General features: G+C 37.2%; 1 protein-coding gene across 1 annotated transcript in view; it reads left to right on the top strand.

Annotated features, from left to right (window-relative positions):
- col4a5 (collagen, type IV, alpha 5 (Alport syndrome)) overlaps positions 1 to 19,499 on the top strand; it is a 57,286-nt gene that overhangs the window by 20,832 nt on the left and 16,955 nt on the right. Inside the window, exons 2-22 of the mRNA XM_061710561.1 lie at positions 4,499 to 4,555; positions 7,694 to 7,783; positions 9,016 to 9,060; positions 9,458 to 9,502; positions 9,605 to 9,667; positions 9,833 to 9,886; positions 10,185 to 10,211; positions 10,928 to 11,008; positions 11,377 to 11,439; positions 11,540 to 11,575; positions 11,728 to 11,769; positions 11,879 to 11,971; positions 13,571 to 13,624; positions 13,726 to 13,782; positions 13,965 to 14,009; positions 14,099 to 14,152; positions 14,242 to 14,283; positions 15,199 to 15,304; positions 16,063 to 16,350; positions 16,514 to 16,603; positions 18,345 to 18,415. Of these exons, the coding sequence (XP_061566545.1) occupies positions 4,499 to 4,555; positions 7,694 to 7,783; positions 9,016 to 9,060; positions 9,458 to 9,502; positions 9,605 to 9,667; positions 9,833 to 9,886; positions 10,185 to 10,211; positions 10,928 to 11,008; positions 11,377 to 11,439; positions 11,540 to 11,575; positions 11,728 to 11,769; positions 11,879 to 11,971; positions 13,571 to 13,624; positions 13,726 to 13,782; positions 13,965 to 14,009; positions 14,099 to 14,152; positions 14,242 to 14,283; positions 15,199 to 15,304; positions 16,063 to 16,350; positions 16,514 to 16,603; positions 18,345 to 18,415 (1,503 nt within the window). The remainder of the gene's footprint in view (positions 1 to 4,498; positions 4,556 to 7,693; positions 7,784 to 9,015; positions 9,061 to 9,457; positions 9,503 to 9,604; positions 9,668 to 9,832; positions 9,887 to 10,184; positions 10,212 to 10,927; positions 11,009 to 11,376; positions 11,440 to 11,539; positions 11,576 to 11,727; positions 11,770 to 11,878; positions 11,972 to 13,570; positions 13,625 to 13,725; positions 13,783 to 13,964; positions 14,010 to 14,098; positions 14,153 to 14,241; positions 14,284 to 15,198; positions 15,305 to 16,062; positions 16,351 to 16,513; positions 16,604 to 18,344; positions 18,416 to 19,499) is intronic.

Raw genomic sequence — 19,499 nt, 5'->3', positions numbered from 1 at the left:
ATTGCTCCATTTTCAAGCAACTAATCAAATTATCACATTTTGATTGATGAATGTGGTTGTCGCTGCATTTGCTGTTTGCTTTGCGCTGCATGATCCCGGCAAGGCAGATATGACTCCCCTCGGGTCTGAGTATTCAGTTTGACCTGATGGTAAAAATGTGACCGAGAGAGCCAGAGAGGTGAGTTAGCGAGAGTACAGCACATATCTGCAGTCCACTGACCGCTCTAAGTGGATTACATGCCCCGTCAGTGTTGTCGGGTAAATGGGAGGCTGGCGAGAGGGAGCTAACAGCATGGAGGAGAGACAGAGAAATATTCAACATATGTGTCAGCTTTTTTTTTTTTTTTTTTTTTTTTTAATTAATCAGATTTCATCTTAGTGAAGTATTTACTTTGAGCCCCTCAGGGGTTTTGCAATCACAGTTGTAATAATTGGATACTAGATCTAAAGATTGCAACTACAAAACATTTTCCTTGTTACATCAGCCAATACATAAATAATATTGAAATGAAAGGAAATCGTTTGCTTCCATCTTACAGCGCCCATAACTTTCACTTTGTTTTGAAATCATTAAGAGTGAATATTACTCGGTAAAGTGTTATATATAATATAAAACCTTAGCTTGTTTTCTGTAAAGGGGGTATGTTTATTGCAATACTGGTAGCAGCCACTGAGGATTACAGGCAGTCAGGCTAGTATCAGTGGGTTTACCTGGGTTTACCTAGCTGAGCACTCCCATTCTATGATGTTAACCCGCACCCTAAAGCAAGTTCAACTCTAGAAAGCATCATTCAGATTGAAAAAGGGGATTCTAAATAAATGTTTTGCTGTAATTGTATTATAAACTGTTCGTTTTCCAACCACCAGTCTCCCCCTGCTGGCCAGTAGCTAGAACGCAAGTGCATGCAAGTCTGAGGCGTTTATGCATTGGCTCTGTTTTACAACATGATGCTGCTGTTGACTTAATTTTTTTTAAATGCTTTTGAATAAGTAAACAATTTATGATACTTTAACAGTTTCACGCACTGACAGATTGCATACTGTACCTTTGATACGAGCAAGTTACAATGCTTCCGATTATAATACATTTGAAATTTTCTAGTTATTTACCATTGTGTTCATCAAGTTCAAAATCAGGGATTTCATTAGCTTTTCATCCATGAATGTTTAAGTTTGTTAAGAACAAGCATGTGCGGCCAAGTACTTCTGCTCCGATTAAATAACAGTGAAGAAAACATGTTTGAGCACAAAGATGACAGGAAAACAGATGGATGTAGAGAAAGAGAAAGACAGAGGTGAATGCAAGCTGCAGGCTTGGGCGTGGGAGCGCAGACTGCATTGAACTGAAGCAGACCAGAGACTAATTTGGAGATTCAAGGCTTGTAAAAACACCTCTCCACACAGACCCACACACACACATACACACACTTGAGCAACCAAGTGCAATGCATCCAGGCATGTATGCATCTGCTAGGAGCACTTCTGTTGTACAGATAACTAGTTTCATGTTCACCGCTAAAGTAAAATATCCAGAACTCCTGGCTACAACGTTTACAAATCTAACACGGGAACTGAAATCTTAACTTTGCATATAATTATCTTGCTGATGAGTTGCACATAAGTACAGATAATGATGAAGAGGGTTTAACCCTGCCAGCCTGTGACTAACACCTGGTTTATAACTTGAGAGGCATCTTGTGCATGCATACTCTGTACGCACATGCATGGGCACGGCCTGCCTATATGCAATGAAACATGATACTGGCTGTCAGCTAGTAGAAACAATGGTTGAAATGATGAGTAATAGAAGATCAAAAGAAGTTGGTGACTGTTTCTTTTGTTGTTGATAGAACTGTCAGATTTCTTCTGGCTATTTGATTCATCATCTAATCGTTGAATTTTCTGCCAGTAAATGAATCGACCGAGATGTAAGGGCCGAATTATAAGTGACAACTTTATGAAGAATAAAAGCACTAACAGTTGATGTCTGTTTTTCAGTGACTTGGTTAGATTTTGAACTCTAACAGCAAGTATATCCGCCCCTTTAAGCCAGCTGGATGTGACACAGGTTAAAGAAAGTGTTGTTGTGTTTGTAAGCGAAAGTGGAGGAAGAACTAATACATGCATGCACTGCAACTTAATATGAGAGCATGAAAGCGCTGACAGGTATGCGACGGAAGTGCATGGAGAAACAAAGTAGAGTCAGATAGAAGCACGTTGGAGGATTTACACTGCACAAAATAATTTGGTGCAGGTATGAACAGTTGCCGTTACCTCCCACTGACTTATTTTGGGGGTGCAGGGTAATAAATCCTACAACATCCCCTGCTATACCATCATTATAGGACTCATTGTAAATCCCTTTGATGTGTGCATTTTTTTTCTAAGCACTATAAGATCATGTGTGACTGCGTGAATGCTGTTTGTGCTATAAAGTGGTTAAGAGAGTAGCTAAAAGTTATATGGGTTGATGTTTTTATCTTATGTCTTCCTGGTTGTTAGCCTTTAATGATCAGTGTAAATAAAAAGAAAAAAATATTTTCAACTTTCAGTGTTATATAAAAGAACAAACCATCTCTTTTGAGAAGTGGAACCCAAGAACATTATTGCTTTGAAAAAAACAACAAACCCAAGCATATTCAATGTGGTTGCAATACCACGTCCGACCACATGGGGGCATATAGATCCGCCGAGTTGACTAAAGCGCCGCTGTGCTAACAGATGCCACCACACGCATTTATTAGTGTCTTCATCAATTAATTGATTAATCTACCAGTTATTTCATCTAAAAGGGTCTTGATAAAATCTTACCAGGGCTTTCTTGACATTGCATCCCCTAGATTTTCACTTTTACCTTTTTTCCCCTTTGAGTCTCACAAAGCCCACAGACCCCACAGACATTACAGCTGGATGTGAGTGTATAAAATTCAACTCTTGGTGGGAAAAGCCACCCAGCATGTCTTACATCCTCAGTTCCACAGGTGTAGACAGTTACAGTTTTTTTTTTTTTTTTTTAAACTGATGCACTGCTACTTTGAGACCTGTAAGACTCTACTCAAATTAAATCTATCCAACACATGTGACTTAATATTGAGAAACGTTTTTTTTTTTTTACATCTGTTAAATTTCTGTCCAACTTCATTGTCGCGACAACAACAATGGTTTAAAGTAATTTACTTAATCAAACGTGCAGATCTAGCATCCACTTTAAGTGGATGATAATTCACCTTTCTTTAGCATTTAGCATTTGAAATATTTGATTGCATGTAAGGAGTATTGTTTAACTCTTCCTGTCCTCTGTCCTTATAAATCAGCCATAGTAACTCCTGCAGCAGCTGTGTATCATTTTTACCAAGAGAGTGACTGAACTAAGGGAGAGTAATCTTAAAAGGTGTTGCAAAAGCAACTTAACCTCCACGCCTGTAGGGGGAGTCCCATAGATAAAAATGGCAAAAGTCCTTTCATTTAACTTTAATGGCGGAAATTGATCATAACTGGAAATTACCGATGTGTTTTTTGCAAATAAGTGTTTCTGTGAATTTAAATGATTTGAATACAGATATCATACGTGTTCAAATGTCATAAAAATCACATGAAAAAATATTTGATTTATTTTTTCTATTATCTATTTATCTATTCTGATTTCAGCTCTTTAAATGGAAAGATTTTCTAATTTTGGTGTTTTTTTTTAAATTGTAAACTAAAATTTGTTTTTTTTTTTCTTTCTGGGAAATAATGCCATGGGGTTTATCAACGAAACTAAACATGTACCAAAAATGAGTCGCAGCTCTTCTGCAACAATTAAACAACGGAACCATCAAAATTGAACACAAATATGGACACAGACGCACAGACTTGTCAACTCTGTCTTTCTTCCAACCTGACTGCCTGGCATGCGTGCAATGGATGCCCATCTGGCATTCACTGTGTCAGCAGAGCATGGGAAAAGTTAATCACCAGCTTGGCACTCCCACAAACTCCCTCCCTTCTTGGCTTTCCCCTCACTCTGCTCGACACAGGAGGATCATTTCCACCGGTCATTTTTGGTGAGAAGAGCTGAAGATGATTCTGTGTGCCTCTTGTGATAAGCCTGCTGCTTACATCACTTTGACCTTGCTCTCCCCCTCTGATTATCAAACAAACATACTGGAGAATCCAGTGACTTCTTGTTTGTATGAAGAGATGCTCCCTAAGAACTTGGCAGTAGACTCGCAGCTGTGTGACGCTAGAGTGCCCTCTAGTGGTGTGATTGGAGTTGCAAGTCAATACAATCAGTAAACTCAGGATGAACTCTCTTCAGGAGGTCACTAAGCTAGAAAATTTAAATGTTTGAATATGTTTTACACATTTTAAACAGATTATATTCATCTGTAGGACCGCCTAACATTATTTATACTGATTAGTCATAGTTGTGTCTGTTTTGCTTTTACGTGTCATCCGATTTTGATGAGGTTTTCTTACTTTTGATCTCATCTCTGCTTCTCTTGTTCTCCATCAGGCTTGCCATGGATGTGTAGGATCCAAATGCGACTGCAGTGGAGTTAAAGGAGGAAAGGTAGGAAAACCGTCTCATGAATCATTGCCATTCAGTTTTCAGTGTAGGATTCCTTGCACAATTGAAACAACTCATTCAAAACAATCATTTATCACTTATGGTGGTTAATATTTGCAAAACTTTATAGTACAGTTTTGATCATTTATACAATTACTTCTTTATGCTCAGAGATCCAAACAGGTCAGTGCTTATTTGCATAACATTCAATGGCAGTAAAACATCTGGAAGTACTCAGGATTGCTCCCATGCGTTTCCATTCTGCTAAAAAACAGTCATAAAGACCAAGAAATCTTTGAAAAAGTTTGATTTTCCATGTCACATTTTTCAAATGTTCTTTCAAAGCAGCAAATAAACAGATGTTTTCCAAATAATCAAGACACTCGGTTTTAGCTTTTAAACAAAAAGGATAAACCTAAAGGCCATCATTCAGGGTTACCTCAGTGGGGAACGGTCTGAAGCCAAGGATCCATAAACACTTCCCTGCAAATTGTTACGCAAATGTTCCTCCTGTGTTTGACAAAATGTCCAAAGACACTACTAGTAGAAGTCCTGTATGTAGGAATTTTGTGTAGAAAAAGTCTTTTACAGCCCAAAACAAGACAAGGAATCAGCTAGTCTGTCTCCATCAACTCCCATGTTAAAATGTCCAACTTAAGAGCAGAAATAAACATATTTACAACCTGGTTCAGAAACCGTTTTTGGTCTAATTGTTTTATTTCACATCCCATGACAACTCTGAGGCTGAATTATTTTGTACCACGCCAGGAGAATTTATATAAACCATTAAATTAATTTCGAATTTGATTGACAGTCGGCTCAGCCAGTGTCTAGCCGTTATCCCTGTATTGTCATGCTACCGCGCCTAGCGAAGCAACCACCCGTTTTTATTCATCCAGTGTCGGCTAAACACATCATTTTTTTAATTTTTTGCCATCAAAACTGGTCTTCAGAAACCAGTAGGTCACGTGACCGAATGTTTCGTCCATTGTTTTGTAGTTTATGGTCGAACCCTCAGAAAGTTGTTCTAAACAGTCATGTGAAAATGAAAGTACAGCCTGTCTCTACTCCAGGTTTTTATGTATCAAAATATAACAAAAAAGAAAAAGATCTGATCCTGACCAAGTCCTAAAATTAAGTAAATACTGCCTCAGACATATTTATTGAACAAAAAAATTAGCAAAAATGAAGATGCTGTGTGTGAAAAATGATGTTAGTAACCCCCTGACTGCATCCTCCATAGTTCAGTGTAAGTAGAGCCAAGGCTTAATCAAATGCACTTAACTGATGATCAGCAGCCTGTTAAACGTTTTAGCAGTTTACTGGAGCATTCAGATGTGTGTTAACCCAATGCCATTGAGGAAAGGCATCAGCAATGAAGACGAGAAGCAATTTTTGCTGCGCAAAACAAAAAAACACAACATATTACACAAGACAATCCACAATTACTATGCTAAATGTTAAAGTTCATACAATAATTTTAGAAAAAGACTAAACAATCGTGAGTGTTATGGAGCAGAAGAAAGGAGCCTCTGTTTAAAAAGACCAGAACAGCTTTAAGATTATGTTTTAAAATAGATTACATTAAAGACGAACCGCAGGGCTACTGGAACAAAAACCTTTGGACTGATTATTTAACGATGCACAGTGCCAGGTTTGAGCAAAACCAGGCACGATAAATCTGCATGAACCCATGGACCTGATTAACAGCAGTAGGAGCCAAGCAACTTGTAGTCATTACATCCTTAATAAATTACTCTTTATATTAGTTTATTTTAGAGTCAAACATGAGGCCATGAAACAGGGCAATGGTCCAAAAGACAAAAACTAAATCTACACCAGGGGAGGAAAAGGAACAAGGAACCTTCAGTTCTAATGAAATACTCTGGTGGAAAGTAGATATCTTCAGTTGCTATATTAGTATTCTGTATTTTGATTTAATTTGTGCTAAATACACGAATGACATTATGTAGAGCAGTTTTTCACGTTGCAACAGGTCTGAGCTTTGTCATGCATCAAGGCAGTGAGCTCAGGCCTCTATAATGTGATAAAAAACCTAAGGAGGAAAAGAAAAAGAGAAGGATGGTTGGCTAACAGTAATGTGATGGGGACCTCAGTCGCCCAGCCCCAGGGAGCTTGTTTTAGGTGTCTGGTCCGAACCACACAGCGAACAAATGCCTAGCCGCTCTGGGAATTTCTCCAAACAGCGTTTGAGATTCCAGCAGACTGCCTGAAGGAGTGAACTCCAGGCATTTCCACAGCTGTGATCACAGCCAAGAGTAGTTGTTCCAGGACTCTAATCATCTAATCATTCAACTTTAATGTTGCATTCAGCGTAACGCTCTTGCATTTCCTGAGCTTGTTGCATATTAATAAGATTTAGTGAAACCGAAGTTGTGGTGTAGAATTAAAACTGATGGGAAATAGATAATCCTTTAACTTCTACATCTACTAAGTTACTTAATCAAATTGATCATTTTTGACCTCATTGATCAGTAATCTGGAAGAGGAGTTTCAACGCAGAATTTTGAAGTGTGTTCCCAAAACACTTTAAAAAGATGTGTTTTGTCTTTAAAATACTTGAATGCATAAATATGGGGACCAGGCAGGTCAGTTAAAATTACTTATCTCTCACACAAAGTCTTTGTTAAAGTATAACCTCACAAATCAAAGTTGAGACTTGAGCCTGTAATGTAGGATTGGTTGTTATGTATAAATATAATATATAATTATATACTTATAAAACTGGTCTTGGATTTAGTCTTGATCTTAGACTTTTAGATCATTCCCTGTGCCGTATTAACATTTAGTTAATGGAAATATACTGAGCATAATGCAAAAAGTCCAATAAATCTCAGAAATCCAGTAATTTAATATCTCAAATCAAATTAAGGGGTGACTTTACCTCATATATTGAGGGTTCAGTCATATTTTATAGGCATCACAACCTTTTTGTGAGTTTTGCAAATTCAACACATTCTCAAACTTCAAGAAGCCAACACATGTTGATAAAAAGATTGAAATTATTTCAGCATTGACATGAAGGTTCTTTGTTTTAGTCCTGCTTAAGACCAAGATGTACTTTTATCTTACATATGTCATATAATGAGATTGGTTTTGTGCCTGTGCCGTGACCACCAGGGTGACAGGGGCTTCCCAGGTCTCCCAGGACAACCTGGAGTCCCGGGGTTCCCAGGACCTGAGGGACCAAACGGACCCAGAGGAGAGAAGGTGGGTTCAGTTCGCCTGAGCATCATGTAGTTGTAGATTAATCATGTAGCTAAAGGCACCTTTCAGGGGGAGCCCATCAATGTTTTCAAGTGTTTGATCCAAGCAAAATTGTAATGAGGATGAAAACTTCGGCTGATAGTAACGGGAGATTACATTTTGAAACCAAGAAATGTTGTTATCTTTTTAATAATAGTTGCTAAATTTGACAACTTTTTTCAGAGCTCTTTGCTTTTATGGCAAACTAAAGTACCCCGGTCTTGTTTGTTTGTTTTTTAATCAAAGTTTAAATCACCATTCTTTTGATATTTTCGATAATAATTTGAAATTGCAGTCATAATTGTTCAACAGGTAGACCAGTTAACTGATTGGGGCATTATCAGCCATGCTTTAGTATTTGCTTGCAGCTATAGAAACACCAACGTCAAAATCATTTGCACACAAACAAACATGAGCACATAATTAAGAGCAAAATGATCTATAGAAGCACAAGTCAGTATTTAGTGGGAGAACCGGGCACAGATTTAACTCTTTTTAAGGAGACTCTCCCATGTGCATGTATGCAATAACATTAAATAGGTTTGATTCAGGTCGAAGATGTTTCTGTATTTTCTGTCGGTTTCTTAAAGAAACTGGAAAACAAATATGGATATTGATAAAACAACAAGACTATGGGCACCTTGGGGTTTTTGCACAATACTTAATAAAAAGTGTTTCTCTGCTAGGAAGAGTCTGGCTGCGATAGACTCTTGTATTTTGTAAATGATTACTGAATAATATTTTACTGGTCGCTGGCCCCTGCCAAAGGATATAAAAGCAGTACTCAGATTTGCCATTTTGCTCTTTTTAGTATGCAGCTTTACAAACTTTAAAGTACATTTTGCTTTTTATACTTTCAACTCTGTATGTTTACTTATAATGGAGTATTTGTAACAGGTAACATGAGTATTTTACTTGAGCCAATGATATAAATACTTCCTCCACGGCAGAAATCGTTCATGTGTTGTGCACAGAAGACAACCCTAATGTCAGATCGCTTTTATACTGAAATCATGTCACATCATCAAAATGTTGATACACAACATACTGCAATAACAAAACTTTTTATTTTACTGTTATAAACTTAAATAAGTCACCAAAACAGAGTCTGAAAAGTGTTTTGGACCAACTTAACTGCAGGTAAAGAATGTTCAATTAATTTTGTCTAAGATTTTTGTGTTTGCTTTGTATTTCAGGGAGGTGATGGGCCTCTAGGACTATCTGGTCCAAAAGGAATTAGAGTAAGTCAAATCATTTAATTTTTTTTAATAATGATTTAGTTTATTTTCCTCTTATGAGCAGCAGTGCCACGTCTCATGTCCAAGGTTTGTAGAGACTTTAAAAAGAGACAAAACCAACTTCAGTCAGTTTTCAGCATTTAGTTAATTTTCAAAAAGTGAGTAAAACACAAAAGTAATTTCAAGTTTAATTTAAGCCTAATTTTACTGTTTTTTTTTTCCATAAAAAAAAGAAGAAAGAAAAAGAAAGTAATATCATGCAATACCATTTATGGCCAGCAGATGTCCCCCTTTACATTTATTTAAGTCCCTGTGAAGTCATGAGGAATATCCAATGTTTTTTTTTCTGCTTTTGACAATTGGAAGTCAGATATATTTCTAATCACTATCCTCACCACAGGGCCCGTCTGGGTTGCCAGGATTCCCAGGAACGCCAGGACTTCCGGTGAGCCATTTTTTGATATGAATTCCCTCTGAAGCTATTCAACTTTTCCTAAAACTAGGTGGTCTGTACTTGGGAGTACCATGTTCATTTCCTGTCTTTCAGGGTCTACCAGGACAGGACGGCCCCCCAGGACCAAGAGGAACAGCGGGTTGTAATGGGACAAAGGTAAACAGTGCTACGTCTCTCAGAAGATAAAACATGACAAATGAGAAAATACAAATTAACAAGACAATTAACCTTCAGTGAAGTTTTTATAGTGCTTGCTATAATATTGCTACATTATACATGAATTAGAATAGCCTTGACCTCGTTCTCATTATTCTTTTCCAGGGTGAAAGGGGTCTCCCAGGAAATTTAGGACTCAATGGACAGACAGGTCTCCCGGTGAGTCACTGACAAAGGAACTTTGCAACACGTAAATCTGAACGGTGTCTTCTCATATAGTTTCGATTGACCTCGATGGTAAGAAGGAACGATGGTAGAATTCACACTCACACCTCTAGCCTCAGCTGTGATGTAGCCACGGATACCAAACGTACATTTGGTATTTTGTCCTTTTTTGATGTGTTGTGCAGGGTATAGAAGATTGGAGCAGCTGGTGAAGATTAGAAATGCATAACCAAAAAGAAAAAAAAGTCACAGCTTTTTTTAAGTGGTTTCTTCTCTTTTTCCTCTGCTATAGGGTCCACCTGGTCTGCCAGGAGAAAAGGTAAATTCATGAGAGTTTGTTCTCTTGTTTACATCCTACTTTGCCATTTTTATTGTTGTATGCTACAGGTTTTAGTTATTTCTTAACACAACATCCCGCTACCCTAAATAAAAAATATAAACAAGTATCAGATTCAAACAATTAAAAGTAATCAAATGCAGCTTGAGAAATTGTTTTCATGGAGCAGGTTTCAGCGCAGCACTTTCTTCATGATCACATCAAAAGTGAGAGTACATATATAGATTTTATTGTGAACAGTTAAAACATTCAAAAGAAATAGATTTTGTTCTGTTTCAGAGGTTGTTTAGCAGCTTGCACTAGTGCTAAATGATAAAATGTGTTTTATTCTCACCTAAGGCAAATTTATTAGTGATACTTTGTACAAAATGGCACTTGTTTTTATAGTAAGATTTGTGAAAGTTTTCTTTGAATTATTGTACAAAGGCGACTATAGCCACAAAAAAGACAAACAATTTAGTGTTAATAATTTTTTTTAATTCATTAAACTGTCAAGAAATTTTAAAGCTGAGCAAAAAGGATGTACTTTCATCTTTTAACACTAGATGCTGCTAAAAAAACCCAATACACACACAGACACACGCACACTGGACTTAACAGTCTCGACTAATCAGTTAATGTCTCTTCACAAAAATATTTAACTTTTCTCGCCTCCTTGTATCCACTGTCTAAAGAACTTTATGTTTTGTTGTCTTTAGGGAGACCCAGGTGATGTGATTTCCACCAATCGTTTTGGAGAGAAAGGATCGGTAGGATTGCCTGGATTACCTGGAACTCCTGTGAGTGAACTATTCACCGTTGGTGTTACATAACCTTTAAAAATCCAACTAACCTTATTTTAGGTTCTCGTAAAGATGCCAAAGAGCTCAAAGATACTAAGTTGTTTTCAATTATTATTTTTTTGTATTGTTCTTTTACACGCTGCTAAAGGAGGAAACCTGTGAGTTCAGGAGTTGCTGATTTGAGTTGTAGATTTTTCATCCTCGACCATATTCATAATCATTGTCAAGTTTAATTTGTTTGAACATGTAGAAACATATGTTAAATGTGTCACAAGAGAGGCCAAAAGGTTATCAACTACCAATATAATAATAATTAAAAAAAAAGAATGCTAATCAAGTTTGTATTTTATGTCTTCTTGTCACAGGGTATTCCCGGTAATGCAGGTTTACAAGGTCCAAGTGGCCCTGCTGGACCAAGAGGCTATGATGTAAAGGACAACTTCTGCATCTTTTTCATTTTAGTTGCATAAACAGTATTAGATGCAAGTTTTTGAGGTAAAACTGGTATTTTTCTTATTATGTTTTCAGGGTCGTCCAGGTCCTCCTGGTCCCCCCGGACCAAAGGTGAAGTCAGATACCTCATCTCTTTGTTTTTCATTCACCTGAGGAAACAAAGACAAGATGATGATATATATATATACATATATGTGTACACATCATACTTTTTCAGTTTCCTTTTCCCTGTTGACTGATCCACACTTTGATTTTCTAAATAGGGAAACATGGGACTGAACTTCCAAGGACCTAAAGGAGAAAAGGTACAACTTAAATAGAAAAAGGAATTCATAATTTTCTGTCTTTCAGCCACAAAATGTACAGATTATTTGATCGTTACCAAATCTTGTGCTTTGCCTGGTGTGATCACAGGGTCAGCCAGGTACCGAAGGCCCTCCTGGTCCTCCAGGACAGGTCGGAGAACAGAAGAGGCCCCCAGAGACGGAGATTCAGAGAGGAGACAAGGTGTGGTAATTTTAGTAAACTGAAAGTGATGGCAGCATCACCAGCAGCATGTCCCAAAAAAAAAAACCCACGCAGAAAGACCACAATGAGACAAGGAAGTTTTTACTTAATTTAAAACTAAAGCTGTGTCTGAAACTGACTGCTATAGTAATTTTCTCGATGTCCTGCAGAAAAAGCACATTACGCTCAACCCTACAGTGCCCCTAATACTCATAACAACCACTGAAATGTTAGACAGTAATGTCTCTGTATCGGGGAAAATGGGTGAAAATCATACAGTGTTGATATGTCACATGTCAGCATTAGTGGTCAACAGTGTAAGACGAAGCTAGCTCCCAAACCCACAGTGGACATCATGGCAGAGGGTTACCAAAAGACTTTGGAAAGTAGGACTGAAGTAGGACAAGGAAACAAGAGTTTACCAATCAAGAGACAGAACAAGAGCAAATCTCAGACAACGCTGTAAAAGCAACTTGTTTTACGCACCTACTGGGAGATTGTAAGTCCCAAAGTGTTGCTTTAAAAAGCAGATGCGCTGGATACACATGCGTTTTCATCAACAGGTTAATGCAGTTTGTGGTTCAGTTCTTGTTAGTACCATCATGCGCCACTCGGTGGCAGTAACAATCGCTCCTAAACTGCTGGAGCCTGCAAGTTTCCCTGCCGCCACGTGGTGGCAGCAAAAACGCATCAGCACCTGCGTCTCTGCACAAGTAGGATAATCATAGAAGAAAAAGTGGATGCATTTTACAGGACCAGAGGTGGGTAGAGTAGCCAAAAATTGTACTCAAGTAAAAGTACTGTTACTTCAGAATAATAGGACTCAAGTAGAAGTAAAAAGTAGTCATCCAAATAATTACTTGAGTAAAAGTAAAAAAGTACTTGGTGAAAAAACTACTCAAGTACTGAGTAACTGTTGATTTTTTTTTAACACAACCATTCAAACAGACAAAAGTACAAAATAATCATCTTCAGGAAAATTAAATTAAATATTGTAATATATTAATTAAAATTAATAAAAAATAGCTTAAATTAAAATAATCTTAAAGTAAATTCAAGTACTTTGATAAATAATAAAATAATTAAAATAACAGAATAAAAAAAAGGATTACAAGTAGCATAAAATTTCAAGCATTTGTACTTTTCTTTTTTAACCAGCAGAACTAGAACAAACATGAACTCATAGAAACGCTTTGTGTGTGTTTGAGTCTGAGTATATGTGACAAAACATGCAAAAACAAATATTTTTCCCAAAGAATCTCCCAGTGATGTCATGAGATTGACGCGTACGTGGATAAAAGGGATAAAAGAAAAGTAACAGCTCAACGTAGCCTAATGTAGCGGTAAAAGTAAAAAGTATAGTGATTCAAAACTACTCCTAAAAGTACAACATTTCCCAAAACTTACTCAAGTAAATGTAACGGAGTAAATGTAACTCGTTGCTACCCACCTCTGTACAGGACTGTGCAACACAGCTACAAAAATGCTTTTCAAAGTTTCTCTTTTCACAAAATGTTGGTTAAAGACACCCATAATGTGACTTATTTCTGCAACCAATCAAAGACATTGGTTGAAGCTCATTCCTGTGTTTCTTTTAAGGGTGACCGAGGATATCCTGGTTCTCCAGGTGATCCAGGCTTTCCAGGACAACCTGTAAGCATCTATTTCCATCTGTTCTTCATGTGACAGAAAGATGCCCCCTGAAATATACAGGCAGAACATTGATAATAATATGTATATTACTGTTATTCCAGGGTTCCTCTGGTGGAGCGAAAGGTGATAAGGGAGAACCAGGAGAGGCAGGCAAACGAGTAAGTATAGCTCCATTCATTTAAGGTTTTTCATTTGCTAATCTAATGCCTACAGTTACGCTTCATGGCAGTGATAGCTAAAACAACACACATATACCACTTTATCACTGTGCATTTAAAAAAAACTAAAAGTAAAATGTAGTTTGTTCTGTCTTCTCTTCACCATTTTCCTCGTCTTTCAGGGAAAACCAGGAAAAGACGGGGATCCAGGTGCTCCAGGATTCCCTGTGAGTTCTCCTAACAAACTTTATAACTTATGCAAGTTATTCCTTTCTAACATGTCTAGTATACATCTAACTTTTTTCGTCTCCCTCAGGGAATCAAAGGAGACTCAGGCCTTCCAGGTCTTCCAGGCCGGGATGGAGACAGAGTAGGTTTCTTCCGAGAGCTAAGTTCATTTTAGAACTAAAGGTGATGACATGGACTATTAAACATAACTGTACCTGTCACTCTTCGTAGGGACAAAAAGGTGAACTTGGATACCCAGGTCCTCCAGGAGCGGTGTGTATTCTACTTTTTCCCATTTGTCAAATTGCTATACTATCAAAAGTTTAATAACTGTAAAGCTTATTCTGAATTTTCTAAGAGTACCGCAGCCTTTTAGAGTAAAGCAGTTACTGTTATATCACAGGCACCACAATTAGTGTGAATAAAAGTTATTACATCTAGTTAAAAAAACAAAGTACACTCTGTTTCAGTCCTTAGCTTTTACATATCAGGACATAGTGAAGTCAGGATGATTTTATTTTTCCTTAAGTCTTAAAGTCTTAGGTAAATATAAGCTCATATGAACAACTGCACGTCATATATTACACCATGTCACTATTTTTTTTAACAAACAACAAAACTAAAAGCAGTGTGTTACAGTCTAAGTACAGGATGTCTGGCAGCTGTCTTGTCTTTTCCACGTGTAAATTAACTGTTTCAAATACAATAAGGACAGGATTTGGACTGGATTAGTTTTTTGTCTTCTCTAAGATTTAATAGGCTACCTTTGAACTGAAAAAGGTTTACGTTGTTTTGACATGAATGCGTGTAGAGAAACTCCAACAGTGATTCCCGCAAACTTCCTTCTTGTGACATTTAACTTCATAGTATTTAAGCTTTTATTTTTCTTATTAAAACATGAACATTTGAAACATTTCTGGCTTCTTCTCCTGTGCTAATGTGATGTTACAGGGATTCATTTATATTCATCTTCATTACATATGCTTCTCACAATTAACCCCACATTGTTTTAGATGTTTTAAAAAAAGTAATAGATAATATATTATTATTATTATTATTGATGATGATTAAACAGATAATGTTTGTTTGTTCATTTTATTTAAAAAAAAACAACACTTTTTTACTTTGGGAAATTGAAGCTAGTTTAGTGTTGCTAATGCTTTCTATTGTCCATCTTTGTTCCGTCAGGTATATGGAGATAATAATAATGGAGGTCGGGGCGGCGGCGGCGGTCAAAAGGGCGACCCCGGGATTCCTGGATCACCTGGAAGTAAAGGAGAAAGAGGACCACAAGGTAAACTCAAATACAAGCACAAAAGATCACCCAGATTATTTTCATTCTGGGTGTTTTTAAACAAGCCAGAGTTTGAGAATAACATGTTGACAGTAGCGTGGGTTCGATTGTGTCTCGGGACAACTGGCTTTGTGGAACTACCTCAGTTATTCGTGACAATGAACCTGGATCACCGAGCAGCAGACGACATCGTAGCGGATTGGGTGTGAGAGATAAACCAGAGTAAATCTTGTGAAAGAGACTTTACATTTAAAGCTTTAGGCGGATCCGGTGAGCTAAAAAAATGCAGAACAAAATCCTTCGTTTTGCAACTTTAATAGAGATTTTTAAAACCGTGCATTGTTTAAGATAAGATAAGATAAGAAATCCTTTAATAGTCCCCCAGAGGGGAAATTTCCAGATTACAGCAGCAAAGGGGATAGTGCAAAACACAAGAGGCATCAATATCACACAATATCACACAATAATAATAATAATAATAAAAAACACTATAAACAGTATATACAATAATAATGATAAGAAGAAGAAGGAGAATAAAAATAGTAATAAATAAAAAAATACTAGTATACAAAAAGAAAAACAGATGGATATTTACAGATGTTGTTTATGCACGTTGCAGAGAATGGTATTGCATTTATTACATGTTACATATTACATGGTATTACATGTTCAGAAGATTTATTTAAGATTTATTTAGAAAAGATTTATTTAAAAAAGTAGTTCACAAAATGTGAAAATTGTCTTCCTGTCTTCCCCAGGTTTATCAGGACCTCCAGGAGTGCCAGGACGCCCGGGCGGCGGAGGCGGTGGTGGGACTGGAGCTCCAGGCTTCCCGGGAGACAAGGGTCAGAAAGGAACCTCAGGCGAGCCCGGCATCTCTCTGCCAGGTCCACCAGGAAGGTCAGGAGCTCCTGGGGACCGTGGTCAGCAGGGACTCCCCGGACCTCCGGGCTATTCCTCCTCAGGACAAAACTGTGTTAACGGGTCGCCTGGGCGCCCTGGGGGGCAGGGAGAAAGAGGTTACCCTGGCGAGCAGGGGCAGAAAGGTGAGAAAGTAAAATGAATCTAAGTCAGATATGTGTTAAACCGTATTAAAACTTCAGAAATAAATATCTAGCATGGACCACAACTGCAGAAGTACAGTATACTATTAGAGAGGAGCTGGACGCTGCATGTGGGTCACGGCATGATGTTTCAATGGTCTTTCAGGTGATAAGGGCGACACCTGCTTCAACTGCAATGGAGGAAGCAATGCTGTCCCCGGATCCTCAGGACCTCCAGGACCACCCGGATTCCCTGGTAACATCTATGAACTTTACATTTACAACTTTGAATGATGTGTTTTGTTTACTTTGATTGGTGCTGATATTGGATAGTCTTTAAAAACAAGCAGACTTGAATAAAAATCCACTTGTTTAGAATAATATTTTCGTAAACTGACTTATATTTCGTCCTGAGACCTGCTCCACTAAAGTGGAACTGATAATTTTGGGACATATCCAACTGAGTTCATCCTAGTTTAGTCCACTTCACGCAGACGATGCCAGTATGAAAAGCTGCGGTGTGTTTAATCGGGTGGCTTTCTATGTCAGACCATGAGCTCGGTCATAGATTTTAATTACATTGGAACTTCGTTTCAAGAAATAGAAACTTTGAACATGGAAAACCACTTTTTCTTGGTTTTTGATAACATGCCTTAATATGAATGTTAAGGTAACGTCACACTGGTGACGCAAAGTTATACGCAGCTCAGATGGTGCAGCCAATCATAGATTATAGCAGATCCTCCAACAAGAACATCAGAAACATTTTTGAGGATATTAATTGGAAATTGTTGTGGTTGCTTGAAAGAAAATATATAGTGGTCAATAAAATCATTGATCATTATTATTCAGTGATAACATTTTTAACTAAGTAAAAATCATGTTTGGATTCAAACTGCACATTTTGTGAATCTGTTGAGGAAACGTCGCTACATGTCTCCTCTCTTGGACTGGTACGATGAACTCATGAAAATCTCCCTGACGGACAAATATGAACTCTTTGGTAAAGAGAAATGTGAATCGGAAATATAGAAATGCCGTATATTGTCCATTTATTCATGATTTATAGGAAATTCCGAAACCCAACCCAACTTCCTCTAACATTTACATTATTAAACCTGAAACTGAGTTCAAAAGAATTCAACGCTGTCAAAAGTGTATTTGCCTTTGAAAAACTACCTTATACCCTCAAGTATCAATTTAATTGAAATATTTCTATATTCCATTTAATCATTGTTTCCTTGTTTTGGCTTCTTTAACATCTTGGTTTTTGTGTTGATGTATTTCATTTAATGTAAAAGAAAAAAAATTACTAACAATACCATTCATAAAAGTAGTAACAACAAAATCTAAAGAGGTAGAAACTTTCCCAAAACACTGATAAAAACCACTACGCATGACGGCTGCATTGCATCTAATCTTCAGGGGATGTTGCTATGGGTGGGTCTATTTGTTGCTTTAAATTGCTAAGTGACGTGATGATGTCAGTGCATAATTATGTAAAACATTACATAGATTACACAATGGCATTACTCATTTGTGTAAAACATTGTTCAGAAATGGGAACATTGATGTCAAAGAACATGACATCATGAACGGAACTGTTTGACTGAAATGACCACAACCTCAGTCTTTTCTAAACATGGCAACAGCAGCACTGATATTGAAGAGAAGTATATATCCACTTTCATAAAGTCCATATAATTATGCAGGCTGATAATTAGGTAACATAAGCACAAAAGATCATACATAATTGCTCATTTAACATATTTTTGATCTAAGTGACAGCCGGCAGGCTGGCCACACAGAATAAATCTCCATGGTAACCTATTAAATACATCAGGGTAACTGACATATCCTGACAATACTCTTCCTTGTCTTGGTTTTATGCAACATCTCTCAGATTTAAGAATGTTGGGGATTCTGTATATTATATCTGTATATCCAAGTCAGGAGTTTTATGGGGGAAAAACTTTCCTTTTCTTTTTTTTCATCAGGATCTCCTGGCGCTCCAGGTAACAAGGGAGACAGAGGATTCCCAGGAACACCTGGTTCTGTCGGTTCTCCTGTGAGTAGTTTTGATTTTCCTACTCCACCAGCGGTGATTGACAGGGGTAAAATTACTCTCTTTTAGTGCTAGAAAGCGGGCCTTGACATATCCTACTGAGTTCATCCTAGTTTAGTCCATTGCACATAGACGAAGCCAGTGTGAAAATCCTAAAGGTTATACATTTATTTCCAGAGACTTTAAACTTCCTGATTCTGAAGTACAAATACAGGATATTAAAGACTGTGGCTGCTCGCCCAAAGATCCATCAAAAACACATATTTCACTCAAAGAGCAAGACATGAAACAGTCTGCAAACTGATAAAGGAGACAGACACACCTTTAAGTTTATTTAGTATGAAAATACAGCGCACTGTGACTGTAGATGGATGTTGAACAATGGGATCAGAGTAGAAAATAAGGAAAAAGCATGCATACATCCCACTTTATATAGAAAAGAATCAGAGTCGTTCCTAAATCTTATAAAAAGAGAAGCCAGAATCAGTGTATCTCAAAATAAGTGAGAAAAAAAACTCAATTTAACCATACAACACTTTTATTACAAATAAAAAAGGAAAACATGCACGTATTTCTAAATTATGTCTAACAAAAGTCAAACCCTGCATCTAAAAAAACATCACAAGCAACAATGGGAAAAAATCAATTCATTGAAATGTTGTTTTTTTTTAATCATTTCTAGGATTGAATAAAGGTAACAGATCTAATTCCAGCAACAACAGTTATTGTTAGACTGGAGGATTTGATATTTTTGCTGATATTTTGTAATGAATAATTTGCTGGAGTTTTGGAAACAGTTTTCAAAAAGTCATGTTCTGCTTTACAAACTTTAACATTTCAACACAATCTTTATGAATTGTTCGCTGGAAGAATTGAGTAACATCTCCTGGAAATGTACATCCCTACTAGAATGTCGTGTTAAACATTCAAACTGTTTTGTCAGTTATTTTAAAGTCAACTGACTGTTTTTGTTGTTTTTTTAACTCAGTCACGTTATTGACCTGTTGCCAATTAGTGATCCAGTTTCCTGGGCCATTATTCTTAAAAGGATTGTTTTTGAGCTTTCAAGAAGTTCTCTTCTTAAATT

This window comes from Cololabis saira, chromosome 20 (genome assembly GCF_033807715.1).
Source record: "Cololabis saira isolate AMF1-May2022 chromosome 20, fColSai1.1, whole genome shotgun sequence".
Classification (NCBI taxonomy): domain Eukaryota; kingdom Metazoa; phylum Chordata; class Actinopteri; order Beloniformes; family Belonidae; genus Cololabis; species Cololabis saira.
Note: the sequence above shows the minus strand (reverse complement) of the source record. Positions and strands in the feature narration are given on the sequence as shown.